Source organism: Aphanomyces invadans (assembly GCF_000520115.1).
Source record: "Aphanomyces invadans strain NJM9701 unplaced genomic scaffold supercont1.61, whole genome shotgun sequence".
In the NCBI taxonomy this organism is placed as follows: domain Eukaryota; phylum Oomycota; class Saprolegniomycetes; order Saprolegniales; family Verrucalvaceae; genus Aphanomyces; species Aphanomyces invadans.
Window position 1 is genome coordinate 140664 of NW_008580206.1, and position 26199 is coordinate 166862.

General features: G+C 55.3%; 11 protein-coding genes across 13 annotated transcripts; 5 read left to right on the forward strand and 6 right to left on the reverse strand.

The window, feature by feature from the left end:
* Positions 1-2910: 2910 nt before the first annotated feature.
* On the reverse strand, positions 2911-3632 carry H310_14122 (hypothetical protein). Its single transcript, XM_008881915.1, has one exon. It carries the CDS (start codon positions 3509-3511, stop codon positions 3053-3055), a length of 459 nt encoding a protein of 152 aa, XP_008880137.1. The 5' UTR covers positions 3512-3632; the 3' UTR covers positions 2911-3052.
* Positions 3633-3694: 62 nt separating this feature from the next.
* On the forward strand, positions 3695-4488 carry H310_14123 (hypothetical protein). The gene is made up of 2 exons (XM_008881916.1): positions 3695-3750; positions 3802-4488. The coding sequence occupies exons 1-2, from the start codon at positions 3707-3709 to the stop codon at positions 4424-4426; spliced, it is 669 nt and encodes a 222-aa protein (XP_008880138.1). The 5' UTR covers positions 3695-3706; the 3' UTR covers positions 4427-4488.
* Positions 4489-5104: 616 nt separating this feature from the next.
* On the reverse strand, positions 5105-7995 carry H310_14124 (hypothetical protein). The gene is made up of 9 exons (XM_008881917.1): positions 7945-7995; positions 7554-7887; positions 6977-7497; positions 6760-6930; positions 6627-6714; positions 6511-6569; positions 6352-6441; positions 5341-6307; positions 5105-5291 (listed from the first exon to the last, which is right to left on the reverse strand). The coding sequence occupies exons 2-9, from the start codon at positions 7882-7884 to the stop codon at positions 5251-5253; spliced, it is 2268 nt and encodes a 755-aa protein (XP_008880139.1). The 5' UTR covers positions 7885-7887; positions 7945-7995; the 3' UTR covers positions 5105-5250.
* A 226-nt stretch (positions 7996-8221) lies between these two features.
* On the forward strand, positions 8222-9942 carry H310_14125 (hypothetical protein). 3 transcript variants are annotated; one of them, XM_008881919.1, is made up of 3 exons: positions 8222-9001; positions 9044-9118; positions 9197-9942. In XM_008881919.1, exons 1-3 carry the CDS (start codon positions 8240-8242, stop codon positions 9356-9358), a joined length of 999 nt encoding a protein of 332 aa, XP_008880141.1. In that variant the 5' UTR covers positions 8222-8239; the 3' UTR covers positions 9359-9942. The 3 variants fall into 3 exon arrangements, with proteins under 3 accessions (XP_008880141.1, XP_008880142.1, XP_008880140.1); XM_008881920.1 differs by having other exon boundaries at positions 8222-9118; XM_008881918.1 differs by having other exon boundaries at positions 9044-9942.
* H310_14126 (hypothetical protein) lies at positions 8235-9942 on the reverse strand. Its single transcript, XM_008881921.1, has one exon. The coding sequence runs from the start codon at positions 9931-9933 to the stop codon at positions 9400-9402; it is 534 nt and encodes a 177-aa protein (XP_008880143.1). The 5' UTR covers positions 9934-9942; the 3' UTR covers positions 8235-9399.
* A 325-nt stretch (positions 9943-10267) lies between these two features.
* Positions 10268-11968, forward strand: H310_14127 (hypothetical protein). Its single transcript, XM_008881922.1, has one exon. The coding sequence runs from the start codon at positions 10319-10321 to the stop codon at positions 11915-11917; it is 1599 nt and encodes a 532-aa protein (XP_008880144.1). The 5' UTR covers positions 10268-10318; the 3' UTR covers positions 11918-11968.
* H310_14128 (hypothetical protein) lies at positions 11938-16150 on the reverse strand. Its single transcript, XM_008881923.1, has one exon. It carries the CDS (start codon positions 16114-16116, stop codon positions 12040-12042), a length of 4077 nt encoding a protein of 1358 aa, XP_008880145.1. The 5' UTR covers positions 16117-16150; the 3' UTR covers positions 11938-12039.
* Positions 16151-16408: 258 nt separating this feature from the next.
* H310_14129 (hypothetical protein) lies at positions 16409-17236 on the forward strand. The gene is made up of 3 exons (XM_008881924.1): positions 16409-16729; positions 16792-17020; positions 17079-17236. Exons 1-3 carry the CDS (start codon positions 16421-16423, stop codon positions 17210-17212), a joined length of 672 nt encoding a protein of 223 aa, XP_008880146.1. The 5' UTR covers positions 16409-16420; the 3' UTR covers positions 17213-17236.
* H310_14130 (hypothetical protein) lies at positions 17123-21431 on the reverse strand. Its single transcript, XM_008881925.1, has one exon. It carries the CDS (start codon positions 21414-21416, stop codon positions 17478-17480), a length of 3939 nt encoding a protein of 1312 aa, XP_008880147.1. The 5' UTR covers positions 21417-21431; the 3' UTR covers positions 17123-17477.
* A 1513-nt stretch (positions 21432-22944) lies between these two features.
* Positions 22945-25554, forward strand: H310_14131 (hypothetical protein). The gene is made up of 3 exons (XM_008881926.1): positions 22945-24054; positions 24104-24754; positions 24808-25554. The coding sequence occupies exons 1-3, from the start codon at positions 23008-23010 to the stop codon at positions 25282-25284; spliced, it is 2175 nt and encodes a 724-aa protein (XP_008880148.1). The 5' UTR covers positions 22945-23007; the 3' UTR covers positions 25285-25554.
* On the reverse strand, positions 25363-26020 carry H310_14132 (hypothetical protein; the record flags this gene model as incomplete). Its single annotated transcript, XM_008881927.1, has 5 exons — positions 25363-25523; positions 25579-25650; positions 25707-25764; positions 25816-25895; positions 25954-26020. The coding sequence occupies 5 exons, from the start codon at positions 26018-26020 to the stop codon at positions 25363-25365; spliced, it is 438 nt and encodes a 145-aa protein (XP_008880149.1).
* Positions 26021-26199: the final 179 nt, after the last annotated feature.

The window sequence follows — 26199 nt, forward strand, 5'->3', positions numbered from 1 at the left end:
CCAGCCACGGAGGCTCCAGTGACAGAGGCACCAGCTACTGAAGCTCCTGCCACTGAAGCTCCTGCCAATGAAGTACCTGTTACAGAGGCACCAACTTCGGAAGCACCAGCCACTGAAGCTCCAGTCACAGAAACTCCTGCCGCTCGCACTACAACAGATATTCCAAGTACTTCGACACCCGTCGCAACAACTGCAACCATCACGACTGTTCCTATAACGACAACTGGCAGTTTGGTAACCACGACCTCGACGACCGCAGCTCCGACTACGACAAAGGTTGTACTTACCAACATGCCAAGTACTACAAAACCCGTCGAGCCATCCACACCTGAGGCTCGCACACCGTCTGTCACGCCCGCCACGACCGACAAGATCAAACCTATTCCCTCATCCACGTTGGTGCCCGAACGCACTTTTATCACGACCACGTCCCGCCCTGACGGAAAGACCACGGAAAAGCCAGTAACCACACGTGTCGAGTCGTCCGCGTCGACTCTTGGCCGCACATTTGTCGGCATTCTCGTCGCGACCGTCTTCGCGCTCTACTAGACAATAGTTTGTTGCCGTGGATTCAATGCATGATTTTCTTCATCTCTACGTGGCGGTGCGACGTGGCATGCCGTGACCAGGTCCCTTTCGCAAGGTTGCAAATATCATGTCGGACCCTCACGGGGTTTTGGCGTGAATTATCACGTCCTGCCGTGCCGAGATGGCCCAATTTCAGCAGAGCACCACAGTGACGAGTGAGTACAAACGCGTGGGAGGCGTACATGCTTCAATCATCTTCGTTGGCGCCATCGGCGTCGACCAGTCAGTTTCTCGAATGAGTGTGCAAAAGCCACTCGACCGACGAGACGATCTGCATGGCTGCGTCAGGAGTGGTGGGTGCAATTGTCGGATGCCTCATGCTTTTGTGAACTCACGCGGGCGAGTCGATCTTGTGGACCAGCGATGCACGATTCGTTGATTCATTTCTGTGCCCACAAGAACAAATTTCACTTCCCTCGAGCGCTCGCTTCGACTTGCCACGTACACACGTGCGGTCACCGGCATGCTACTTCATGGTAGTGAATGGCGCATTGGCCTCCCTCGACGTCCCCCTACGACCCAAACACGGTCCGAACACGACTGCCTCGACAGCATTCGCTTTTGCTACGACGAGCCACAAAGTGTGGAAGACAATGGCGACAGGTTGAGCTCTACCTGTTGTTGTATTACACGACCACAGGAGAAGCACGGGTCCATGAAAACTAGGAGCATTGAAATTCAACCGAGATCGTGTCAACTCGACCAGCCGAACCAAGGGGACGTTGGAATTGAGTGGACGAGGACTGACTTCAGTCCACATGAGATTTAAATTAGGTAGTACTCCGGAGTATTAATACTCCTGAGAAAATGTACTCAGGACCTCTTGTAGTGAACATAGTGAACACATACAAAAATGCTCAAAATAGCTCAACACACTTGACCAAGGCGGGAGCACACAATGTGCCTTTGGTCACACTCCTAACAGGGGCGGCATTGGGTCACACCTGTACCCACATTGAAAGTGTTGCTGTGGCAGCGCCGGGATTCAAAGCCAAGGACGTTCCTGGTTATGGCCCCGCGTGTGGGTCGCCTTGGCCACACAGATCAAGATGCCCTGCGTTCTGCGACTACGTAGGCATCGCACTTGTCGTGGAAAATTGCACGTAACGTGACGGATCTGTGATTTGCCGAAGGATCTGTGATTTGCCGAGGAGGATTAGCCAACAGAATATCAGAATTCTTGTCATTGGATAAAATGAAATACTGCAACAAATAACACCTTTAGTACTTTATGGTGGGAAACTGCAATGAATTTCAGAGGTCATCACCGCGATTCAAATCAAAATGCCGCCAAGAACGACATACACAGCAAACGATATGACCAATGCCATTGCCGACGTAACCTCGAATACGTCCACAATCGTCACAGCAGCTCTGAAGTATGGGATTCCAGAGCGCACACTTCGCCTCCATGTGTCAAAGACCAAGAACCCAGATGCCACGATCAAGACTTTTGGCCCGTCACTGATGCTGCCGCTCCAGTACGAAAACGACCTTGTGACATGGATACTTACTGTGGAACCTGACGGACATCCTGTTACCCGTAACGAAATCCTGCACAAGGCCAGTGCCATGATAAGCGTTGTTCAAGGATATGAGCAAAATGCTCTATCATTCCTTCCATCTTTTATATATTTCAGCAAGTAATATTTCTCTATAAAACAATAGTTTTGCGGCTCTGTCGTCCGAAAATGTCAATACTGGAATCAAGTATAAATTTCGGCATATCACAGATCCACTGATTGAGGAGCGAACTTCTTCAATTTTTTAGCCATGAATGCAACCCTCAATATTGATAAGTCCGTGGACCGCTCGAAAAAGCTTAAGACGATACATTTGAGAAGGTAACTTTTGTGTCGAGTTCTCAAAAAATGGAGATGTGGTCAATTGAACGGAGGACACAATCGGCAAATCATGGATCCGTCACGTTAGTCGAGAAACATGGCTTCAATCCGCCAGCAGAACTTTATCCTGATAAAAGTTCTCAACCCTCAAGATCAGCCTCCCCCCCCCGTTCATTTCACACTCGAGAGACCAAAGTCACGAGGGACCGCCAACAAGGTCCATCCTCGTCCTCTTCCATCCATGGAACGCGCGCGGAATGGCATAGCTGGCCGCACCCACCAACCACCACGCCATCGCGAAAACCCAGTCGCGGGCTCGTTGGCCTTTCCATTTTTTGACATATTTGACGAGAGATTCGAGGGCGGGATATCGAAACATACAGGCACGTTCGTGGTGGTGCTGGCCCCTCCTCAACCCCTCACCGAACGATGCTGTTGTCCGCGGCGAAATGGCAGCGGTTCGTGCATGCACATGGCCAAAACGAATCAAACATCGCGTTCGTTCTAACATCGAGGAGGTCGGGTGAAGTTACCATGCGCAGGCGTATGACGAAGTGGCACACGCCATTGCGATGAGGCACCATCTACGAATGGCACGGGGCGTGTTGTGTGAAGGACCTTCATGGCTCAGCCATGCATATTCCTCCTGCACCTGCTGAGCTACACCCATCGTCGCACACTGCGTGCCGCCTTCGTCCATTCGATCGTGTTCCTCCCAAGTGTCGTCGTAGCCGTGTCAGGTGAGAGCGACTGCCGCGATGGATAGAATTCGACGTGTGCATGTCCTTGCACGGCTCTGACGCGCATGATCGTTCTTCACAGTAGCGCTTGGTCGATGAGTGAGTGACGCCTGTACTCCCTTGCAGACATGGAGCCCAATGCATAAACGCACGCACCCGACCCTTCGTCATCCCAAACACCGACATTTTGCCGTGGGTGCTGGACTCTACGATGCCTTTCGTCCCAGCGCAAGCGATCGACACAATGCTCTTGTCGACGCAGTCGCGGCTGACGCATCTTCGACACCGACCCACCGTTGCCATCCGCAGCATTCCACTAATCCGTCGGCAACACACCATGTATGCAAGCGCATCTGGCCAACGCTAGCGCTTGTCTTCTCGGCCACACATCCAGTGTCATGCCATGGTACCACCAGCGGAGAGAAGATGCGGCTGCCAGTAGACTGTCGTCGTTGGCGCAGGTTTCCACCCAGGACAAATTAGACGTTGCTTTTTGTGTATCGCTCACAATTATCTGGTCTAGGCATTGCGAAGATGGTCGGCGGCGGAGTGCCGCGGCGATTGAGACTACTCTGCTTGTACGTGCGCATTCCCCTGTTCGTTGTGCAAATGGTCAGGTCGTGTCGTAGGCATGGTTGGCGAACGAATGCAGCCGTGATGAATGCTCAGCTCCAAGGGTTCCGGAAAGCATTCGGTCCTGACGGTGTCGACTTCACAATCCTCCACGCTCCGTTCGCCGCGTCGGGGCCAGCGCACACGACTGTCTCGGACAACTTTGATGGACCATTTTTCGAGTGGTGGGACTACATCGAGCATCCTGCAGGGGCGCCGAAACGACATGAGTACGTTGGATGGAAAGCGTCGCTCGAGTTTGCCATGGATCGCATCGACCGCGATGGCCCGTTCGACGCGTTGGTGGGCTTCTCGCAAGGTGCTGGCATGGCGACTCTTCTCACAGCGCACTACTCGTCCACCACGCGCATTCCGTATTCCGCCGTGGTGCTGTGTTGTGGGTTGCTTCCCCGAGACGGCATGCCACGTGGCCTTGCACTCCCGTTGTCCATTCCGTCGTTCCACATCCTGGGAAAAGCAGATTCGCGGTATGGTTGGGGTCGCAAGCTTCTCAGCGCATACGATCCACGGCAGCGGCAAGTGTTCGAACACGCTGGTGGCCATCGATTCCCAGTCTACCCAGAGTACATGGCCACGTACAACTCGATAGCCCACGACCTACGGGCCATTTGCATCGCCTAGTGTAGTAAGTGGCCGCAGAGCCTTCCAGCGATATAGCCCATGTTACAATCTCTTTGTCGGCATGCCTGTTCACGAAGCCTTGGAGTGGGTCCCGGGCCACCACAGACGTCGACAGGTGTAGCTGTTGACCGTTCAAAGACCACGACGACTACGTCTCGATCGAGTGGCATAGCTGAGGCAGCTGGCCTGGAATCTGGGGGAGGCATCACACCAGCGGTGGAGCTTCGCTCAACTCGTCGCCGATGCTGCGCTCGCACTCAACAAGGAGGGGTCGCGCGCGTCACCCGGCGCAATGTCGAGTGCTCTGTCAAACATGACAACAGTGTATCGACAAGCATGGCCTCGCCGTCATCACTTTGTCCACTCAACCAACCGCCTCGTGCACCAGGACAAACTCCTCGCTCCAAGTGCGGGACGGATGGCATGCCGAAGCGACAACTCGCCGACCACGCGAGCCCTGCATGTCGCTGTGTGCTTCCACCGAATGCACGTTTTCGTTGAAGTGCCACGTGTGTTAGCGGGAGCGTCGCACTCGGCCAACACACACGAAGTTGGCGAGCGATGCCCTGAGAGGTGCAAGGGGTTTCGTCCGTGTCACATCGAGTCTTCCGCGTCATGCTCATGGAAAGTTGCGTGTGACGTCGTGAGCGCCGCGAGCGCAAGAATGAACAACGGCATGTGGATCGATCGCGGAACGATGTCATGAAAGCGATATCGTCAAGGCATTCTCGGCTGATCTATCCCTTCTCCGAGAGCAGCTTCACACGTGGGCTCGTGCGGGAATCGAGGCCGAATAGGTCGGAGAACGGTCGTGGGAGTAGTTATCATTCAAACGTGCCATCCGCCATCAAGTGCTCCAGCGCAGCTACAAGCATCGGGTCATATACATATCCGACGAACGGTGCACAACGTACCTTCATAGGATGCGAGGTAGTACCCGCTTTCACCCATCCGCTTCTCGGGATCGCTCAGGACGTTGAGCACGCGCAAGAGAACGAGGGGGTTCGTCAAATGCGCGTGCACGATGACGAAGATAAATATCGGCAAAAAATCGTCGCCGCTGAGGACGCAGGCGTCGCCGTGCTCGCGCTGGAACGTCCGGTGGATTGTGACGGCACACTCGAGGAGCTTGCGCATTTTGTCCACTGGGAGATACATCGAGTCGACTTCTTTCAGCGTACGTACGGCGTCCCACCACTGGCTCGGACTCTGCGTGGCCTCTGTGATTTCAAATGCTTCCTGCGGTTGACCCGCAAGTCGAATGATGCGCCGCTTCATAGCTGCTTCCTTCGACCGCATGCTGCCTTCCAGCGCCGTCCACAACCCTGGCAGCACTGGCACACACACGCACTCTTCCACCTCGTGCCGGATCGCATCCGAGATCCACTCGTGGACCACGTCGTTTTCGACATCTCCTTGGCTCAACCGACTGGCCACATCGGCCACATGGGCTCGCATGTCGTCCATCCGATGGGCCATCATGTACTCCTGCACGTTGTCGAGCACCTGGCCCAGGTCGTCAAGGGCAGCAGTGGTCGTCCGGGGCTTGGCGAGGAATTTGCGGCACACTTTTCCCTCAGGGGTCGTTGCATCTTGGAGCACATGGAAGGCGTATACGCGCAGCGTGCGCATCGTGGGATGCGTCGTGTTGTGAAAGAGAGTTGCCGAGTCCGGCAGCGCAAGGAAGGATTGGAGCAGCACGAGAGCGCCAGCGCGGGCAATGGTGAGGGGCGCGGGGGTGACGAGGGATGCCACCAGCCGAAGGTACGCTTCGAGGGCAGGCTGGCGCCTGGCGGCGACGCGCGAGTCTTCCTTCTTGCTCAGCCCCGTCTGCCTCGACGGAAACGGGAAAGCATTCACCCGCGTCATGAGCGCCGTCAACTAGTCCCCAACGACATGAGCACGATCGCTTTTTTCAACCAAACCTTGCGGTGAAACTTGCGGAACTCTTTGAACCGACGCCGCGTAAACACGACCACCCCCGTTTCGAGATCGCTCGTGCGGATCTCGTACTCCTAAGGACGGAGCGAGCGAACGCGCTGGGCGTGAGTCGCCAAGTGCGTCACCGCAAGGGGACGAAGTACCGTGTGTTGGCTGGTCGTGATGGCTTTGATGATACGAATGGACAAAGCATGGCGAATGTCTAATGGAGATTTGCCTCGGTTCATGCGTGCTCGAGAGGATGACTCGATGGGCTTACTTTTGCATTTGAGAACAAGGCAATTCCACTGGTGGTCGGTGATCATCGCGTGGCTTGTGCCGGCGGTCGTAGCGGGCATCTCTGTCGGCTACGCCAGACGCAGCGTGAGCCACATCGCGACAGGGTCTCTTACCCCCTTTGTCGACATGCGAGTGAGAATCATCGAGCGCAAGTTTTCGAGTTCGTCGCTCGCAATGAGTCCGTTGCGGTACAAGGCACTGGCTTTTGTTAAACAGTCGAGCAGTCGATGCGGCTCGCGAGTGCGGATGCGATCTTCGGCGCTTACGATGTCCAGCTTGCTTCGCTACTCGGACAGCGCATGAGCTTGCGTCGGGCTGTCCTGTAGGTACCTTGATCACGGTCAGTTTTGCAAACAAGCTGTCGGTGCGCGAGTTGGGGCGCCCAAAATGCCGAGTGCGTTGAAAGCGCCGGTGAACGTTGGACAAGTCGTCGCCATCAAGGGGGAGCACGACCGGAATGGCCATTGGGACCGACTCGGCTCGTTGGGCCGATCCATCCACCGCTCCTAAGTTGTCGCCACCATCGTCACCGAGAAAATCGCGGCCATACAGCGTGCCGTCGTCGTGAGCGTACGAGCTCTCTTGTCGAGCCAAATCGTCCGGGTGCAGGGGGGCACTCGCAGTTTCATCAACGACATCATCAACGTCGAAGATCGTGGAGTTGCCAGAGCAAGAGCCCGATGGAGAGGAGGAGGCCGCGAGTTCGCCTGGCACGCGAAGGAAGTCGTCGGGCAGAGGATTCTTCACCACGTATGCAAATGGCAACGTCTGCGTGGATCGCATCATGTGTTCGTGTTCGGAGGCTTCCTCCATCTTGAGGACGGCCGTGATTGCATCGTCCAAGACGAATTCTGGACCAAACACCAAACAGAATGACCCTGATTGACCGCACGGATGGAATTCGTACCATGAGCTTCGAGTAGCAGATGCAGGGTACTCACGTCCCAGTTGGGAAAGATGGACTTCAACTGGTCTACGTATGTTGGAGCCCCTTCGTGATCGAGTTGTGGCCGCGTCGGAAGAGGAGGTTGAGGAGACAGCGGTTGCGCACTGCTGGAGTTCAGGTTTGCCGCGTGGTTCAGCCACTCGCGCTTCTTTGTCTTCATAGAGTCACTGATTTCTTGAAACCAGGGCGGCAGGAGGGGTGTCGCTTTTGACTTGGCCTTTGACGGATCTGGTCCACGAGACGAGTTTCCAGGGAACGAGCCAGGATAGTTCAAGCTGGAGCGATGCTCCATGTACTGCGGAATCCATCAGCTATGAAGAACGCGACCAGAGAAGTCATGAGGGACACCTACCTCGCGCCGGAAGAACGCCGCGCAGCCTCGGTCAAGCGATTCAACACCGCGTTTCTTGCAATTGTGGCAAAATGTACGGATAATGTTATGCGTTAAAGAATAAAACGTCCGGATTTTGATGAATGGTAACCGCAACTGAACTTTTCAAAATTGGAAAATAATCTTTAAAATTCCAAAGGTATTCATATCCATTGGTATTTCCTTACACTACGTGGGAGATAAGCATTTTAAATATTAAATATACATGTATTTTTACGTTGGGTTTTTACTTGTTCATGTCAGTTGAGCACAAGCAATGGCAACGGAAGAAGCCGTCGTCCGCGCGCGGATTGCTGCATTAAAGACCCTTCTTGATTCTCAAGACCGGCAGACTGCTCCACGGGTACCACAAAGGCACACGAGCCTCGCCCACGCACCCCACCAACAACGTCACGCACGCCACACTTTCCATGCCCCACCGCGGCACCGATCTCTCAACACTCCTGCCTTCCGACCTCCACGTAAACCCCGCAACCTCACGTGGAAGCCCTCTGAATCCGCTTCTCCTTCTTCCTTGAACCAGTCAATGACATCGTCTACAGTTGCTCTCACTGTCCCCGTGCCTTCTGCTCCAGCTACATCTATCTCGCAGAAACGACCATTGTCCACAACAACCCTCTCTCTTGACGATGGTACATATCGAAAAATGGGACGTGGCTTCAAGCTGCGCCGGGAAGATGCACCCCCCAAGTCTGCCATCGAAGTGAGTGCAGCCATTGCGACGACGAGGCAACTGCAGACCCAACCTTCTGCGGCAGCGCCCCCACCTCTTCCTGTACATACGCCTTCGAGTCTCCCGACACAACCGCCGCCGCGCTCTCTCCAGCATCCCCGTCCTCTCGTCCCGCCCCCGCGTACCGAACTTTGCCTCTTTTACATCAAACATGGCGAATGCAAACACAAGCACGATTGCTTGTTCGTTCACGACAGCCGCACCAAGTCCATCTGCCGGCCCTTCCTTCGCGACGCATGCCCACATGATGCCTCCACGTGCAAATTATCGCATTGTCCCGACCAGGTACGGCTTTCTTTGCCTTGTATGCTTTGTTGATATGCGCAGCACAAGATGCCCGACTGCGCCATGTTCCTCAAGGGCCTCTGCTCTCGCGAAGGCTGTCACTATCGCCATGTGAATGTAAGTCGCGATGCTGCTCTATGCGATGCCTTTTCTCTGCGTGGGTACTGCGCTGACGGCCCAGCTTGCCGGCGAAAGCACGAGTTTACGAAAGGCGTCGCTGGTGGGCGCAAGCTCAGCGGTCCACCGCCACCGACCGCGCTGGTCCACAACGAAGACGTTGCCGCAAACGACGCAGCGCGAGAGCCTTCCTCGCTAAGCCTTCGGCCCACGATACGTTTTACCCCGAAAGTGATTTAAATTAAATGAGATTACCATCAACTTGATGCCGACGGAGCGCGCTACGGGGTTTTTGTGGTCGTGGTGGCTGCTTTTTGGCGCGACTGCAACCGCTTCATTTGGGCTTCCACGGCCACCTTTGCGCGCTTGGCGTCTACACCGCGGCCGCACGTGTTGATGATCGTGGGTTGCGAAGAGGAAGGCGAAGCTGACGTCGGCACGTCGGGCTCACGCTTGCGCTTGCCCTTGGGTGGCGGTGTGAGCAGATCGACCTTGCGTGTCGAACTTTTCTCAGCAGACGGTGGGGGCGCCGGCAAAAGATTCAGAGGCGCTGCATCGGCATGTTTGCGGGCGAGTTTCTCGCGAATGCGAATGACTTGAGCAGTTTCAGGGAGGGGTTCAAATGTCCGACGCACGATCGTTGGTTTGGTGGGAGTCAACAAGCCAGCAGCTTGAATGGCCTCTTTCTTCGGATCGTTCTCCTTCCCCTCCTCTTCGCCAGTCTCTTCATTGTCCTTCTTCTTCTCAGGAGGGAGGGCCGCTGCGGCAGCCTCGGCAGCTTGCACCAGCGCCCGACGGCGTCCTTGATACACCATCCTTGTATTATATAATATTCCGATGACGTTTGTTTGCCGCGGAAGAAACGCATGGACTGTGAAATTGGTGCGTGTTCATTTAATCTTGAAATTTGTATGCATTTCCAACAATCGTAATTTAAACGGCACTGGACCTATCGAGTTGCATACTATAATAAAGAGAAATGTTACCGCTGACGGAGGGTTAATAATTTTTCGGCGTGGGCATGTCGTCGTGAACCAAGCTTGTCCCCCTGAATCGTTTTGCAAAGTTAGCTGTAGGACATGATGCAGATGTTGGTCGTCGTCGTGACACGACCTCTCCTTCCCATTGGACCAACCAACTTTGTTCAACCACTGGCCAAGCAAGACCGCGGCGGCATCGTCATTCACTTCAAGGTCGACCATGGACTTCCAGAAGCTCCCGCTGAAGCAGTTCCCGCAGGCGACCAAGACCATCTCGCCTGAAAAGTCGTATTGGTCGAAGCTTCGCGCGCCACATGAGCTCAAGCAAGTCGCGATGATCTCGAGCATCGAGGCCAACCCGTCCGCGCCGCACGAGTTTGCTGTGTCCACGTCTACCCGCGTGCAGTTGTACAGCACAGCGACGAATGACATTGTCCGCACATTCTCTCGCTTCAACGATGTCGTGTACAGCGCGTCGTTTCGCGGCGATGGCAAGCTGTTGGTTACAGGGAACGCCAACACACAAGTGTCTGTGCTCGACGTCGGGTCGCGTACGGTGCTTCGGATCATGAACGGCCACAAAGGGGCTGTTCGGTCTGCCAAGTTCTCCCGAGACCACGTGCATATCTTCTCTGCGTCCGATGACAAGACGTGCCGCTTCTGGGATCTCGCGACGGGCACGCCCGTGGCTGTCATGGGCGACCACACCGATTACGTTCGCCATGCCGTGCAGCATCCGTCGGCATCATCGCATGTGTGGGCCACTGCCTCGTACGATCACACAGTTAAGCTGTGGGACATGCGCATCGCTGCTGGAAAGACGTCGTACTCGTCGACGCTGTCCATGGACCACGGTGCGCCCGTCGAGAAGTGCTTGATTCTTCCTGGTGGCAACTTGTGTCTGAGTGCCGGGGATAACATGATCAAAGTCTGGGACCTGCTCAGCGGCGGCAAATTGCTGCACCAGTTCTCGTCCCATCAGAAAACGATCACGAGTCTGTCGATGGATGGGACAAATACGAGGCTCGTGTCGGGGTCTCTCGATGGCCACGTCAAGATATACGACTTAGCTTCCTACGAAGTTCTCCACGGATTCAAGTTTGGCGACGGCGTCCTCTCGGCCGCACTCACGCCGTCCAACTCGCACTTGGCGGTCGGCACTGTCTCCGGCATGTTAACAGTGCGCCGCCGCATCACAACCGACGACGCACCAGCCACGGACGAACTACCTGTAGTGCGAGGGGGTAGCTACAAGTATTTTTTGCGCGGCACCCGAGCCAAGCCGACAGACGCGGACCACGTCATCACTTCTCGTCGACACGCGAAATGCGCGCCGTACGAGCAGGCACTGCGGGCGTTCGACTATCGCAAAGCTCTGGACAACGCTCTCGACACGAGAAATCCCACCGTGATTGCGAGCATGCTGGAAGAGCTGCGACTGCGGCAGGGTTGGCAGAGTGCGCTGGCCTACCGCAACGAAGAGGCGCTGGAACCGCTGCTGTCGTTCTGCATCCGCTACGTGACGGACCCCAAATACGCCGCGTTGCTCCTTCGAGTGTGCACGTTTCTACTCGAGTTGTACAGCCCCATGCTCGGGACGAATCAGTCTAGCGCGGTGTTGGAAGGCCTCTTCTTCAAGCTCAAGAACAGACTCAAGGAAGAGCAGATTGTCCAAACATCTCTCTTGCAAGTCATGGGCATGGTTGAGAGCATCATGACGGCGCAGTCGACAGCCCACAGTGGCACGCCGAGTGTCGCCGCTTCGGAGGAATTGCCGCCTGCTGTGGAAATTGCCGCGACGAATGTTAAAACTCAGTAGACAACATATTTGTGTACCTTTGGAGCTTTGCTAATATTTGTGCAGTGAGCGCTTTTATGGTGGGTGGACGGGAGAGACGGCACGCATGTTTGATTGATCTTGACATGAGGGCTGAATTAAGTTTATGTCTGTGACGACGATGGAGGCGGATGGAGCCGCGGAGTCTTCAGAGGAGTGCGAGGCGTCGGTGGTGGCGGTGCGGGCGTTGCGTAGTGCTTTGGGTTGATTGTGACGCTCTTAGTCGTGTTGTTCGTCTTGTAGATACCGACAAGTCGATCGGCGAGCTCAAACATGTTGTTACGTAGACTGATGATGATAAACTGAGCGTTCTTCGTGCGTTGCTTGATGTAGTTGGCCACGATCGATACGTTTTTGAAGTCCAGCGCAGCGTCGATCTCGTCCATCACGTACAGCGGCGTCGGCTTGTAGTGGTGCAATGCGAAGACGAGGGCGAGCGAGGCGAGGGTCTTTTCGCCCCCACTCAGGTTTGAAATGTTCTTCCAGCTCTTCTTGGATGGCCGCACAGAGAACACAATACCTTCAGAGAACGGGTCGAGAGAGTCCACCAGTTCTAGTTCGGCATCCCCACCCAACGTGATCATCTGGTACATTTCTTTCAATTTGAGCGTGATCACGCGGAACCCAGCCATGAACTCGTCGAGACGCAGCCGCCGAAGCTCCTCGTACGCGCGGCGCTGGCTATCGCGGGCTTCCGTGGCTTGTTCAAGGTCCTGCATTCGCAACATATGTTCCTTTTCCTTCTTTTTGTACTCGGCAATCGAGTTCATGTTGACCTTCTCTTTGAGTTCGTCGCGTTGCTGCTCTAAGATGGAGATTTCGTACTTGAGCTGCTCCTTGTTGCATCTTTCCAAGTCGGAAGGATCAATTGTCGGAAGGCCATTGACGACTGTTTCCGTCAGCGCTTCATTTGAATCCAGCAACAGGTTGAAATCTTCTTCGTCGCGTTCGTATTTAGTGTGCAACTCGGTCAACTTGCCAGTCCAGTACTTAACCTTTTCCTCGTTGTCGGCGAGAAGCTTTTCGCATTCGTCGAGCTGGCTCAACAGGTCGACTTCGGCCGATGCCAGGCCGTCCACAGTCTTCTTGAGCGTATCAAACTCCTTGCGCTTGTCATCCAACACACTTGAATGTTCCTCGAGAAGTGCCTTGGCAGCTTCGTGCTTGTCACACACTACCGCCGCGCTATCTTCGATTTGTTTGTATTCGGCACGAAGCTTTTCCAGCTTGGCAATGTTATCGGCCTTGTCCTTTTCCATTTTGACTTGAGTCGCCGCCGACTTTTCCAGCGCTTTCTTGGCCGCCTTGACATCCACGCGAAGTTTCGTCAACGCTTTCGTCTGCGTGTCGATTGACTTGGTCAGTTCTTCCACCTTTTGACGCTGTTGTTTGAGCGGTACCCCACCGATGTTGAGGATTTTCTGTTTTAGTTGGTCAACTTCGGCTTGCATCGAGTCTACATTTGCTTGCTTGGACGCCCGCTCGACCTCGAGCGTCTTGACCTGTTTTTCCAGCGCCTTGAGCTTCTTGTTTTCTTCGGGAGTTAAGTGGACCTTCTTCTCCAAAATCTTGACCCGTTCTGCCAAGCTCATGGCTCTTGAGTTGGCCGCTTCAATTTCCATTGCCATCTTCGGCAATCGTCGTGTGTGGCCTTCGATCGTGTCCTCCAGCCGTCGCACTTCTTGCTCAATGTTGGAGCGGGCATTTCGAATATTATACAGAGTAGATTTGAGTGATTCAGCCTCCTTTTGAAGGGCGGCGAGGTCTTCTGCCGATATGTTGCTCTGTAACTCACTCGACATGCCACCACGACGCACGCGATTGCCGCCCCCAGACATAGCTCCGCTCAGTTCAATCATTTGCCCGTCCAACGTCACGACGCGGTACTTCGCGCTGCGGCCTTGGTACGCAATACTCGTAGCTTCATCCAAATTTTTGGCGACAAGGGTGTCTCGCAGAGCAAAGTAAAACGCCGGTCGAAATTTATCCTTGGAGACGCGGACAAGGTCAAACAGGCGTGGGATGGGTGCGTTGAACCGGTCGCCTTGGCATTTATTGTGAAGGTACGTCATTTTTTCCAATATGATGAATGTAGCACGACCCAGGTTGTGCTGGCGAAGGTACGCGACGCACAGCTGCGCGCCATGAGTAGTCTCCACGACGAGGTTGTCCAATGCGCCACATGCCGTGGAAATGGCGACGTCGTACTTGGAGTCGATGGCCCCCAGATCGCCCAGTCGGCCGAGGAGACCGGCATGTTCAAGCTCAAAGCCAGGTTTCGTCGCGTTCATCAAACTCTTGAGCATGCGGTTTTGCGTCGCATGCGACTGAATCGAGTGTGTCGCTTCGTCTGCTTTGGCCCGCGCGAGTTGGTAGTCTTTGTTGAGGGTGGATTCTTGGGTTTGGGCTTCAGAGAGCTCCGCCTTGGCTTCCTTCAATCGTGATTGCATCGTGCGCAGTTCATTTTCCATTGACGATGCTTCTGCCTTGATATCCACGATTGACCTCTCCGCCACTTTGATTGCTTGCTTGGATTGAGCCAAGTCTTCCTTGGCCTGAGTCGTCGACTCCCGTAACAACGACATTTCAGTCTCCAAAGTGTCAATATTAGCTCGCATCGAGAGCACTTCTTGTGTGAAAGGCAGCATCGCGCTCTGTTTTTCCTCCATGATTTCACGAAGGCGTGCCGACTCTTCTTTGTGGCTTTCAATCATGTCTTCGAGCTTCTGTTCCGCAGCTTGCAGCGATGCTTTGTCGTCTTCAATGCTTCCTTCGAGGCCAGGCTGCTTGGCCTCGTTATCTTCGATAGTAGCTTCTAAATCCGCTTGCTTCTTTTGTTCTTTGGCGTATAACGCGTCGTGATCTTTGACCTGCTTTTTCGCAAATTTGATTTCTTCGCGGACTTGCACGTCACGCTTCTCGAACTCGGCAAACTCGGCCTCGACCGTCTCCATGTCAGCCTTTACAGTGGCGTACGCAGCATGGACTTTGTCATATTCGCCTTGCATTACTTGGAGCGCGGCGCGGTGTTCAGCCATGCGCGCCATTTCCTTGTTCACTTTGGCTTGCATCCCATCGCGTTTCGTTTGGCACTCGGCGTGGTTGGCCGTCGACTCGTGGACAAAGTACTGGAACATGAGGTTCGTCTTGAGGTAGACTTCGCGCTCTTTCTCTAGGTATTCCTGTGCTTCGGCCTTTGCGTCTTCCAAGTTGCCCTTTTCCTTCTCAACGACCTTAACACGGTTGAGTTTTTCCACGCGATCTTCGTTCAACGCTTCGACTTGCTTCAACGCAGCTTCAGTCGGTTCTACGTACTTGTTCGACCCAATAATATCTTCCAAGTACTCCAATAACCCCTCGTCGTGCGGGCCGTCGGCCTTGCTCTTCATCATCGCAATCTGCTCAACTTCGCCCTGCAAGATGAGAAAACGATTGTTGTCGAGGTCGATGCCGCGTTGGCGAAGCAGCGCCGTGACTTCTGTGAACGTTGACGTTTGGCCGTCGAGAAAGTACTTGCTCTGATTCGCGCTGTTGGCCGTGCGCGTGACAACTAACTGTGAACCAGGTACGACAGTGTAGTCCTCGTCGCCATCTCCAGTGTCGATGATGTCCTGAAAGTATACAGACACGCGCGCTTCCTTGAGGTTTTGAAAGTTGGAGCTCTTGTGGATCAGTTCTGATACTTTAGATAGACGCAACTTCTTGGCCCGTTTCCCAAACACGAAGAGCAGTGCGTCGATGACGTTGCTCTTACCACTGCCGTTGGGGCCCACGACAGAGCTGAAACATTTGTGAAATGGGCCGATTTCACGGACACCCGCGTACGATTTGAAATTCTCGACGGCAAGTTTGCTGATCATGAGCCGAGGAGTGTCCTTCGCTGGTGCTGAGTGTTGGGGAGTCGAAGGAACACCGACAGATGCGGCAAAGGGAGTTAGCAAGCTCCTTCGATTGATGGGAGTTGTTGGTACTGGGGTCGAGAGAGCATTCGGGAGTTCATCCACACCGTTGGTATCAGGTTGTTTCTTTTGTTGCGGAGGTGTTGACGGAGGATTCTCTGCGTCGTCATCGTCCATGTCAACATCTTCATGTCCACCATTCGACGGTGTTGACTCGTTGAGGCGATGCTCCTCCGCCGTGGACGCGTCCATCTCGACGTCAGCTTCGTCTGGGCTGCTCATCGTTCCGGCGGTCTTTCGATTTGAAAAAGGCCGCCCTCCAGGTTTGAATTTGATTGGGTTGGGCCATTATCCGGGAAGTCGTTGCTTCCGCATAAACCTCTGCTTACTGATATTATCAAAATATAGAGGAATGTCCCATCCACCATTCAATGGGCAGTAATATTTTCCAAATTCAAAACGAAAAATACAATTGATTTTGCCATGCGTGCATTCAAATGCGCCGTACTCATGTGTGTTTGGAATAAATTATTCAGCTGGATATTGCCATTGTTTATTTAATTTGGCTCTTCGCCATAATTCCAAGATGACGCGGGCGGTCAACTTCGAGAGCACGCACAGCGCCAAGGCGGCGGCAGTCAAGAAGCAAGTGGATGCGGATCCCTTGGACGAAAGCCTGATCAGTCTGTTGGAAGCTTATTTAGATGAACAAATTGCCACGGGTACTGTCGATGAAGAAGCCAACATGATGTTGCTCAAGTTGTACACGATCTATTCTACCCCTGTGGACCATCAACTTCCTCGTGCGATTCAAATCTTGGTCAAGGGCCTGATGACCTTGCCTTCCAACTTCTTCTTGGGCGCGAGCTACCTGGTCTCGGAATCGTTGCGCAAGGTGCGGCGTTTGGTGATTCCGATTTGCACGGTGAAAGGTGTTGACGATGGCGGTGTGTGTAGAACAAGGACGTCACGGAACTTCTGCAAGCCGGCTCGTTGCTCCAAACGTGCCTCTTCCCTGCGTTCTGGCAATTGCCGCTTGTGTCCGCGAAGAAAGTGCCTGGGTTTGACGCGGCTGTCCGAGAATACATCGTGTCTGCAATCTCTCGAAGTCACGACGTCGTTGCCGCCGCCTTTGTCGCGCAACAGCTGCATCTTGATAGCAAGGAAGTCGAAGCGTTGGTCACAGGTACCGAGGCGAATGCACACCGAAGTCTCCTCTTGACAATCCTCACTTGTCGATGTAGCGCACGGATGGACTATCCAAGGCACGTCGTTTGTCGTGCCGGCCAACGCAGACAACCAGATGCGTCCCAAGAAGTTCAAAGAAGACATTGCCTTCACTGACTTGTTGGACACGATCAATGTGCTGTCCCGCTAACTAGACTAATCCTTCCTTCATCCATCGGCATGTCTTCGCGGCACACACACACACGTCGGCATCCCATGTCGCGTTCGGCTCATCCGCAGTCACATCACGATAATCGGCGCTACGTCACAATGGCGTACTTTCGCTACTGCTACTTTGAGGTCATCGCGTCCGCTGCGCTTACAGTCCATGGCTCGTGGCACTCCTGTCAAGATGAACACACGGGACAACGGACCGATATTTAGACTAGCTCGACTGTCAACACCCCCAGCGCCGCTTACAGCATCTTGGCCTTGGCCGGCTTGACTGCCGTCGCGACAGGCTTCTCGAACACTACTCGGGACAAATGGAGCTTCTCGATGCGGAACCCGACCTCGCACCAGTTCAGGTAGTACTTGTACTTGCGGTACACGGTCGGCGGCAGCGTGTGGCGGGCAGCGTCCAGGTTGTCGGCCCACAGCTTGAGTGTGTCGGCGTAGTCATGGGATCGAGTCTCGGTGAACACTCGCTTAAACTTGTGTTCGATGAAGGCTTCATGAAGAAAGTCCAAGTTGGGGACCTGCTGGCCGGGAAAGATGTGCGTTGTGACGAACGTCCCGAGTGGAGTCGGCGACCGACTGCGGGCCACAGGGTTGTTGAACGCGTACGCATGGATGACTTGCATGACGACGCGGCCACCGGGTTTGAGCGCACGGTCGCATGCGGCGGCAAAGTCCGAGTAATGAGCGGCCGGGACAGCTTCAATCATCTCGACAGCCGTGACTGCAGCGTGATCGTGGGTGGCAGGGATGTCTCGATAGTCCTGCAAGGCAAAGTTCGAGTCGCCGTACCGAGCACGGGCAGCACCGACCATACTGCGGCAATTGCACAGCCCCGTGGCGTCGATGCCAGCCTTGCGAGCCGCATGCACGAGGTAGCCCCACCCAGATCCAATATCCACGAGTTTCTCGCCGGGTTTGGCGAGGGTAAGATCCAAAATGCGTTGGACTTTGTGGCGCTGGGCTTCGGCGAGCGGCGTATTTGGGGGCAAACCATCCCACGAAGCACTGGTGTACACCATATCGTCTCCAAGGAACGCGCGAAAGAGAGCGTTGCCGTCGTCATAGTGCTCTGCGATCGAGTTGGCGCTCTGCGTGCGGTCGAGCGCGCCAAAGCGCAGGAGAAAGGCCGCGCGGCGAAAGTAGAACGACGGCGAAAGGTACGGGAGGGCGAGGACGAGCCAGTTCTCTTGAAGGTTCGCTCCAGCCAGCGTCGACAGCACTTGGACCAGGGACGTGTTGGGACCTACGGCCCACTCGTTGCGCACAAATGCTTCACCGAGGCCGAGCTCGCCGTTCGAAAGGAGGGCTTCGAAAAACGCAAACGGCTTGTTCACAACGAGAACGGCCACGGGCGCGGCGGGGTCGGCGGCGGCGGGAATCGGATCGTTCTCGTCTTGGGTGAGGTAGAGCTGTCCGTTGGTGGCCGCCGACAGCGCCAGCTGCATGCCACGCGTGACGAAACGATCTCGACACGCCAGAAAGTTGGACGAGCGCGACAAGTACGCATAAGCTGTGGAGATGAAGACCTGGAGGCCAATCAAGCCGGTCAAGAACGGCCACGAGAACAACGTGGGCTCCCATGGATGCAGCACACCAATGAAACAGACCACGATCGCGTGAAGGTAAAACTCCCAGTTGGACGACGGCGCCAAGAGGCCGTAGAGCAAATGCGTGGCGAGGAGACCGTGCAAGGACTCGACGAGGGGCGACGCTCGAGGGTCCACGAGCGCTTCGGACGCCAGGCGCATGGCCGAGATTGCTTGAATCCCGGTGACTGCCCAGCCGACGCCATTCGACGTCGACTCGCGGCTCGTCCAGAAGAATAACACGCTCATGTAGGCTGCGCACAGATGAGCCCAGTGTGGGAGAACGGATTCGCCGACAACGGCAATGGCTGCATTCGCATAACTCAAAACCCGCAAACACGTGAAGTGGTCCGGGGTCGTGAAATGCGACGCTGCGAGCGCTGCAATCGCGGCGACGCCGCCGTGCGTGCCAAACGACGACGTCGAGTGGAGAGCAGCATGGGTGAATGCAATCGCACCGACAACGACCGCAAGGATCGAGTACGGAAGCATCGCACCGTGGTATCGATGATGGAGGGCGACCAGCGGCGTCAACAGCGCAAAGAGCACCGAAGACAGGAGCAGCCCTTGACTGTATTGAACCGCCACGACTGCACCAAACGCGACGGTCGGGAACAGAATCAACGGCGACGTCCACGCCGTCTTGGGCTGGGCTTCGTACGATTGCATGGCGAGGCCACCGACCAAGAGCGCGACAGCTTGATAGTAGATCTGGATCACAGTACGCCACGATCCCGTGTGCACGTCATGGGACTTGGTGTAGTCGACTTTCCACGACGCAGTCATGATGACGGCCTTGGAAACTTGTTCGCGCAACGTAACAGTGATGCTGGACTTGCCGACGAGCTTGAATTCGTACTCGGCGGCAGGCTGGTCGATCGCGGACGGCGGTGTGTTGAAAGGCGACACGTGCATCGCCTTGGGCTGGACCGCCGGCTCGAGGACGTCATTGGGGCGGACGCGCATGGCGTACAGGCATCGTTCGTTCCACGGGGTGTTGTGGACCTCGAGGAGGAGCGCTTGGAGTGTCCCAATTTCGTCGTGGCAAAAGTAGGGTGTGATCGGGTTGAACCCGAGCCCAAGGTAGCGGAGGTTGGCCACGGCTTCGATCTTTCCGAGAGGCCAGTAGTTGAGGCGCGTCGCGAGCTCCCGGCGCACGCATGTGTCGAGTGGCACAGACGGGTCGCCAAAGTGGTCGGTGCGACAAAAGTTTTTGGGCGGACTGCGCGTGTCGAACCGATGCAAGTGCATGTCGTAGTGAATGGCATACGCGTGCTTGGCCGGCAAGAAGCGCGCGTGGTAGCTGGAGCCGACGACAGGGGCGGCTGGCAGCCCCGCCAATGTCGGAAACTCGATGGGAATGTCCTCGCGGCCGATCGCACGGCGGGCCGCCATGAGACCAGATACAGCGCCGTCTTCGTGAAAGCCATTGCGCAGCCACGCGCCAGCAAAGTAGACGCCTTCGTGGCCCTGGAATTTGGATTCGTCCAGCTGCCCTTGGTACGCGGACGCGTTCATGACGGGATGGGCGAGGTCTGTTTCGAAGAACGTGCCGTCGGGCGTCGTCGCCGGGTTCAATGACAAGTACACAGACTTATTCTCGAGCGACTGGAGGCGAGAGATCCAGTATGTGACCTGGGGGCCGGCGGCGGGAGTGCTAGACACGTTCCAAGACGACCTGTCGTTATGGACGGGAGGCATGCCCGCGCCGCTCGTGTGACACGCAATGCGCGACGAGAGCGTACTGAATTGGGATAGCCACGCGCGGGTGGAGATCGGCGGCTCGAGGGCGGCGGCTTGTGGCGCGCTGCACGTTAGAATCAGCGCGTCGTACGGGAGCTCTTCCCCAGACTTGAGCACGAGGCGCTTGTTGGCGACGTCGATCCTGGCGGCGGGCGAAGACGTCCGGACGACGAGCTGCGGGCACATGTCTAGCACTTTTTGGACGTAAGATTCTGAACGACCGGCGGGCGTCGTCCACTTGACCGTCTCCAGCGTGAGGAACATGTGGTGGTGCATGAACTTGAGCAAGGGCTGGATCGGGAAGTCCATGGCGCCGTCGGCAGACGTGCTCCAGACCGCAGATATGAACGGAACAAGCCATTTGTCCACGAAGCGCGGGTTGAGTCCCGCGGCGAATTCGCGCGTGCTCGTCGTGCGGGGCGTTTCGTCAGCAAGGAAGGCCAGCCCTCGCGTGGCAAATTCTCGGTGGGCGCGGACAAAGTGCCACAGTCTGGGGCGGAAGATGTTGTCCAGCGTCCAGCTCCACGAGCTCTGGAATGACCACGAGTCAGTGTCGTCGAAGACCGAAAACGACATGTCGGACGGCTCGACGGCGGCGCCTACTTCTGCAAACAGTTTGATCAAGTTTGGGTACGTGAGGTCGTTCATGACCATGAACCCAATGTCCATGCGCTCGCCGGACGGGCCGTCAATCGTGTACGCGTGGCCCCCGACACGGTCGGCCGCTTCCACGAGCGTGACGTGGCAGTCGGAGTACTTGGACAGGGTGCGCGCGGCCACCAGCCCGGTGACGCCGGAGCCAACGATGACGACGCGCTTCGGCGAAGCCGCTGTGGGGTTCACCATGAGCGGGACCGTGCGAAGATTTGAAAGTGACCGCTCCGTTGACTGTACGTCCATGGAAGTTGGGTGGCGGCGGATGGGTAGTTTATCCCGGTAAATCCCACCTGTCCAAGTACTGTATCCAACGCGTGCCGCCTTCAATGTGGTGCACGCGTCGGCCTCGCGGCACTGCTGGGCGTCGCGTTCTAGCGCGAACCGCGACGCCGCCACCACGTTGGGCATGGTGTATGTATTGGGTGCATCGCGATGTTGACAAGTGGCACAGATGACGCGTTCAAGTCATTCCAGCGTGGCAAATATGCGTCCATCACGTCAGGATGTGGCAGGTCGTTTTCTTGCCTTGATCGTGTATGTCTTTGTTCGGGGCCGCAACAAAGACACGAAAAGGCTGCTCGTAGGAGCACTGGATGGCGCACAGGTCTGTTGTGGTGGTCAGTACATGAGTGAAAGCCATGCCATTCCAAAAACGTGTGGACAACAACCAGCATGGACGGGGCTGTCTGTCGGTGTCTCTTGGTAGTCATCGCGTTGAGGGATCGTCTCTGATTGGGTGAAATCCCACACGATCCAGCCCTGTGTTGGGACATACCGTGACCCAAGTGGGACAAACTATGGTATCCAAAGAGATTTCCATCGAAGTCGCCGTTCGCGTGCGTGGCACGTCCGGTGCCACCATGAGTTCTGGACGAAAACAAGAGAAGTCCGACGTGATTGAGGTTGCCACAAGACTCCAGTGGTGACTTAACCGAGGCGCAAGGACATGAATGGAATGGTTTTGTATCAAGGGGAGCTCGTCGCGTGGACGACACCTGGCTGCACGGACCGTCGGCACCTACCACGACATGGAAACTTCAAGTTAAATGAAGGGATCTGTGCCATCCTTTGCGTTTTATAGGTTATAGAGCCAGCTAGCAACGATGAACGAGCGACATTCCAAGGAACACGTCAGGTGCACGAACTTGATGAACAAGGCTCCTGAAATGTGCCGTGGCCGCCCTGGGCGGGAAACACCGCGCTGGCTGTACGCTCCTGCTTTCACACGCCTTCCAGAGTACTTCAGAGCACATGACAGCGCTTGAATGGTACGAAGAGGACGGACAAAGTCGATTGTCTACACGGGGTTGGTACACGAAATCTCCAGAGTCGATCCCACACCTCCCACGGAAAAAAAGCAAATCCTCCACCTCGAACAAACAAGTTGTGTGTGTTTGGTTGCTCTGGCGACTCGATCGTTTTGTTTGCATCGACTATTGAAAGCCCACCGGGGTCGACCAATATCTTGAACCGCCGGCGTTTTGGCACCGCGAAGAGCCGACCCATGAGTCGACCACATGTGCCTACGTGTGCGCAAGATGATAGCCCCGTCGCATCATGCGCTGCAGTGCTGTGCCATATCGACCGACCAAAGCCGTCACTGCCGCCAAGGCGGACTCTCCCGACTTGTCTTTCGCATGGGTATTCATTTGTACAGGTAATCAACCTCGATCGCCTCTGGAAATGTATAAATCGTTTGACTTGAATTGACTATGCCGCCCAAGTAAACACGCGTTGCGCGCGAGAGCATTCTCGGAAATTCCCTCTTCCTCCGCGCACCATGACCGACTACTCGAAATGGGACAAGATCGAAGACTCGGACGATGAAGCTGAGGTCAAACGCGGACCTGCCGCCGCTGCGTCCGTGCCCTCGGCGCCCTCTGCCCTGCAGCAGATGGAAGCATTGCGCAGCAAGGCTCAAATCCACATGGAGAAGGGCGAGTTTGCCCAAGGGTGTGCTATCTACAAGGATCTCCTCCAGGGCGCTGGGCCTGACACGCCCGCCGGATTCATTGAATCGTGTCGCATGAACTTATCGATTGCACTGATCAAACTCGACCGCAACCTCGAAGTCATTCCCGTGCTGTCGGAAGTCCTGAAAGCAAATCCGAAACTCGTCAAGGCATTGCATTTCCGAGGTCACGCGTTCATGAGCGCGGGGCTCCTCGGAGAAGCCGAAAAAGATCTGAAAGCGGCCAAGGATGCACTGCCTGACGACGAAGGTGTCATCGGCGACTTGGCGGCGTTGGAAGTTGCCAAGGTCGCGGACATCCACCTCAAGGATCTCGTGGCGAAGGCGAACGAAACATTTCAAGCTGGGGATTTCCCGTCCACGATTTCCAACTTCACAACGGCGTTGGCCGAAGCTGAGAAAGTGAAGCGCCGTGACGTGTGCGGCGCCATCTACGGTAGCCTCGGAATGGTCTACTACAAGAGCGAAAAATTCCGCGAGGCTATTCCGCACTTCGTCAAGGCGTTGCAAGAGCTCCCGAACCCCGAGCGCCGCATTGAGTTTCTCGAAGGTTTGGCTGCTTGCCACACGTCTCTGGGCGAAGGTGAAATGTGTATCAAGGCGTTAGAAAGCGCTGTCATGATTGGCGTTCAAGCTGGCGCGCCACCCCCCCGCATGATCAAGCTTCTCATGCACGCCGTGCGATCGTGCGGAATGCTTAAATTGACTGAACCCGGTATCAAGTACGCGACCAAGGCTCGAGAAATCGCGGCAGCTGCTCTGCAATGGGAAGTCGTGTTTCAGTGCAATGAGTGGATTGCCCGCCTTCATACGGAGAACGGAGACCCTGAATCCGCGCTGATTCACATCACAGAGGTACGAAAGCCCGTCATTGTTCATGGAGTGCTATACATGTTCTCTTCAGGCATTCCAAGAAGGTGTCGCGCGCACGGACGTGCAGAGCTGCCTCCAATTGATGCACATTCAAATGCACGTGCTCAAGGTGACCGACCCAATGAAGCACATCAACTTGGTCCAGTCCACGCAGGCGTTCTTTGCGTCACAGAACGATTACAAGGGACTCTTGGGCTGCATCGAAGTGCTACTCGTGTACAACATCAACAAGTACAAGGAGAACAACCAGCGCGACCCACAATATTTGGCTGCCCTCGAAGAGCTCTGGACCGAGCTTCGCAACGTCCCGTTCGAGCCCCTCGAGCACGAAGACAAGTTTTTGTTCTTGAAGCTCATCCAGCTGCACGCCGACTTTAACATTGAGCAAGAAGGGAAGGACGCGTGCCGAAAGGTGCTGCATGAAGTGTTATCGTTGGCCAACACGATGACGCCGATCCCGCCGCAACACGTGATTGCCGATGTGTACAAGAAGCTAACGGCGTTGAGCGACGGTCCGGCCGAGCAGCTCGAACACATCACGGCAGTGGAAAAGTCACTGCGCCAATTTCAACTTGACGTCGACGCCCGCATTCAAAACGACCAGAAGGGCGAGATTCTGTCGAAAATTGCCGGCGACATTGCGGACACGTTGTGCAACAAAGCGTTTGTTCAAGCCGAGCAGGTACGAAAATGTCAAATGAGCTGCGTGACATCTCATGGGATGATGCGTTGTAGGGCATGATTGACGACGCGGAGAAGACTCTGGAAGACTGTTCGTCGCTGTGCGAGAAGAACTCTATTGAAAACAGCCGCATCAACTGTCTGTCGCAAATTGCCCGAGGCATCTTGTGCCTCAAGAAGGGAAACAAGGACGGTGCCGAAGAGAACTTCGACAAGGGCATTGCTCTAGCGGAAGCTGTGAACGACCAGGAAGTGCTTAACCATGTGCAGGAGCTGGTCAACGACGCCAAGGAAAAGGCCGGTTTGCCCGTGTCCAAGAAGACACCGGCATCTGCCCCCGCATCAACGAAGGAAGCGACGATCTCTGCGAAGGAGCCTCCTGCCAAGAAGGCCGAGACCCCCAAGGCTCCCAAGACGTACCCTGGGACCGCGATCCGCAAAAAGGAAGCGGCTTTCGACATCACGGACCACATTCCCCTCCTTGTGTTTGTCGCGTTCTTGGCTGTGTTTTTCCACCTCGTGAGCACGTAAATCCAAGAACAGCTTTGTAAAATGAACGAGAGAACTGTATGTGCGTGAAAAGTCATTGAGCACGATGCTACGAGCTCGCTACAACTCGACGTCCTTCGCCTCCGACACTGCGTCGTCTGTCGCGGCAGCCTTGATGTGTTCTTCATCACTCTCGTCACCGTCCTCTTGGTCATCCGTGCTGTCGTCGCCCGAAGAGTCGCTGCTCTCGTCGCCGCTTTCGCCATCGCTTTCCTGCTGGTCTACATGTGGACACTTCACATGAACCCACGTATCACGTGGGTCACATGACCATACCAACGACAAGCTTAAGCTGTAGCGCCTTGAATAGATTGTGCACGAGTTGGTTGGAGGGCTCGTACCCCAGGACTTGAGAGGGAGCCACTCGTCAGACCTCTTGTCGCGCGGGACGAATGGAGACTTACTCTTTTGAGCCAACTCCATGGCCAATTCGGTTTCTTCGTCTTCGAGAAACCCAAGAAACTAGCGCAGCGTGTGAGATTGGAAGCGCACTGCCACGAGTTTGGTGTTCACCTGAGTGATGAGCGCGATCGGAGCTTTTCCTTCCGCCCACGCGCCATCCATTTCGTCCGTCAACTCTGCATCTCGCAAGTCTAGTCTCGACGTGGTCAAGAACTTGGAGCAATCTTTCTTTCTCGCAGCTGGTCGTACCGCTCGGATCTTTTTCAGCCTTCATGGAGCTGAGCAGCGTCTCCTTGATCAACTCGACCCGCTGCATATTTGAAATCTACCGAAAGGTCACGGGGAAGATACACCACCCTACTAAGTACGGTTTCATTTAATATTAATATATTTGTACGAATAACTACTACTACTAATGTAGTATTCATTGAAAATGTTGTGATCTTGTCGCAACTCCTTCTGTCACTGCCATATAAAACCAACATTTCGATGAAA

Coding starts and splice junctions, on each gene's coding strand:
- H310_14122 (XM_008881915.1), bottom strand. CDS start 3,511: ATGGTGTGTTGCCGACGGATTAGTGGAATGCTGCGGATGGCAACGGTG.
- H310_14123 (XM_008881916.1), top strand. CDS start 3,707: ATGGTCGGCGGCGGAGTGCCGCGGCGATTGAGACTACTCTGCTT. Junction 3,751..3,801: donor CGATTGAGACTACTCTGCTT/GTACGTGCGCAT, acceptor GTCGTGTCGTAG/GCATGGTTGGCGAACGAATG.
- H310_14124 (XM_008881917.1), bottom strand. CDS start 7,884: ATGGAGCATCGCTCCAGCTTGAACTATCCTGGCTCGTTCCCTGGAAAC. Junction 6,931..6,976: donor CAAAACTGACCGTGATCAAG/GTACCTACAGGA, acceptor CTGTCCGAGTAG/CGAAGCAAGCTGGACATCGT. Junction 6,442..6,510: donor TCACGACCAGCCAACACACG/GTACTTCGTCCC, acceptor CTCCGTCCTTAG/GAGTACGAGATCCGCACGAG.
- H310_14125 (XM_008881918.1), top strand. CDS start 8,240: ATGGCAACGGAAGAAGCCGTCGTCCGCGCGCGGATTGCTGCATTAAAG. Junction 9,002..9,043: donor TATCGCATTGTCCCGACCAG/GTACGGCTTTCT, acceptor TGATATGCGCAG/CACAAGATGCCCGACTGCGC.
- H310_14126 (XM_008881921.1), bottom strand. CDS start 9,933: ATGGTGTATCAAGGACGCCGTCGGGCGCTGGTGCAAGCTGCCGAGGCT.
- H310_14127 (XM_008881922.1), top strand. CDS start 10,319: ATGGACTTCCAGAAGCTCCCGCTGAAGCAGTTCCCGCAGGCGACCAAG.
- H310_14128 (XM_008881923.1), bottom strand. CDS start 16,116: ATGAGCAGCCCAGACGAAGCTGACGTCGAGATGGACGCGTCCACGGCG.
- H310_14129 (XM_008881924.1), top strand. CDS start 16,421: ATGACGCGGGCGGTCAACTTCGAGAGCACGCACAGCGCCAAGGCGGCG. Junction 16,730..16,791: donor TCTCGGAATCGTTGCGCAAG/GTGCGGCGTTTG, acceptor CGGTGTGTGTAG/AACAAGGACGTCACGGAACT. Junction 17,021..17,078: donor AGTCGAAGCGTTGGTCACAG/GTACCGAGGCGA, acceptor TTGTCGATGTAG/CGCACGGATGGACTATCCAA.
- H310_14130 (XM_008881925.1), bottom strand. CDS start 21,416: ATGGTGAACCCCACAGCGGCTTCGCCGAAGCGCGTCGTCATCGTTGGC.
- H310_14131 (XM_008881926.1), top strand. CDS start 23,008: ATGACCGACTACTCGAAATGGGACAAGATCGAAGACTCGGACGATGAA. Junction 24,055..24,103: donor CGCTGATTCACATCACAGAG/GTACGAAAGCCC, acceptor TGTTCTCTTCAG/GCATTCCAAGAAGGTGTCGC. Junction 24,755..24,807: donor CGTTTGTTCAAGCCGAGCAG/GTACGAAAATGT, acceptor GATGCGTTGTAG/GGCATGATTGACGACGCGGA.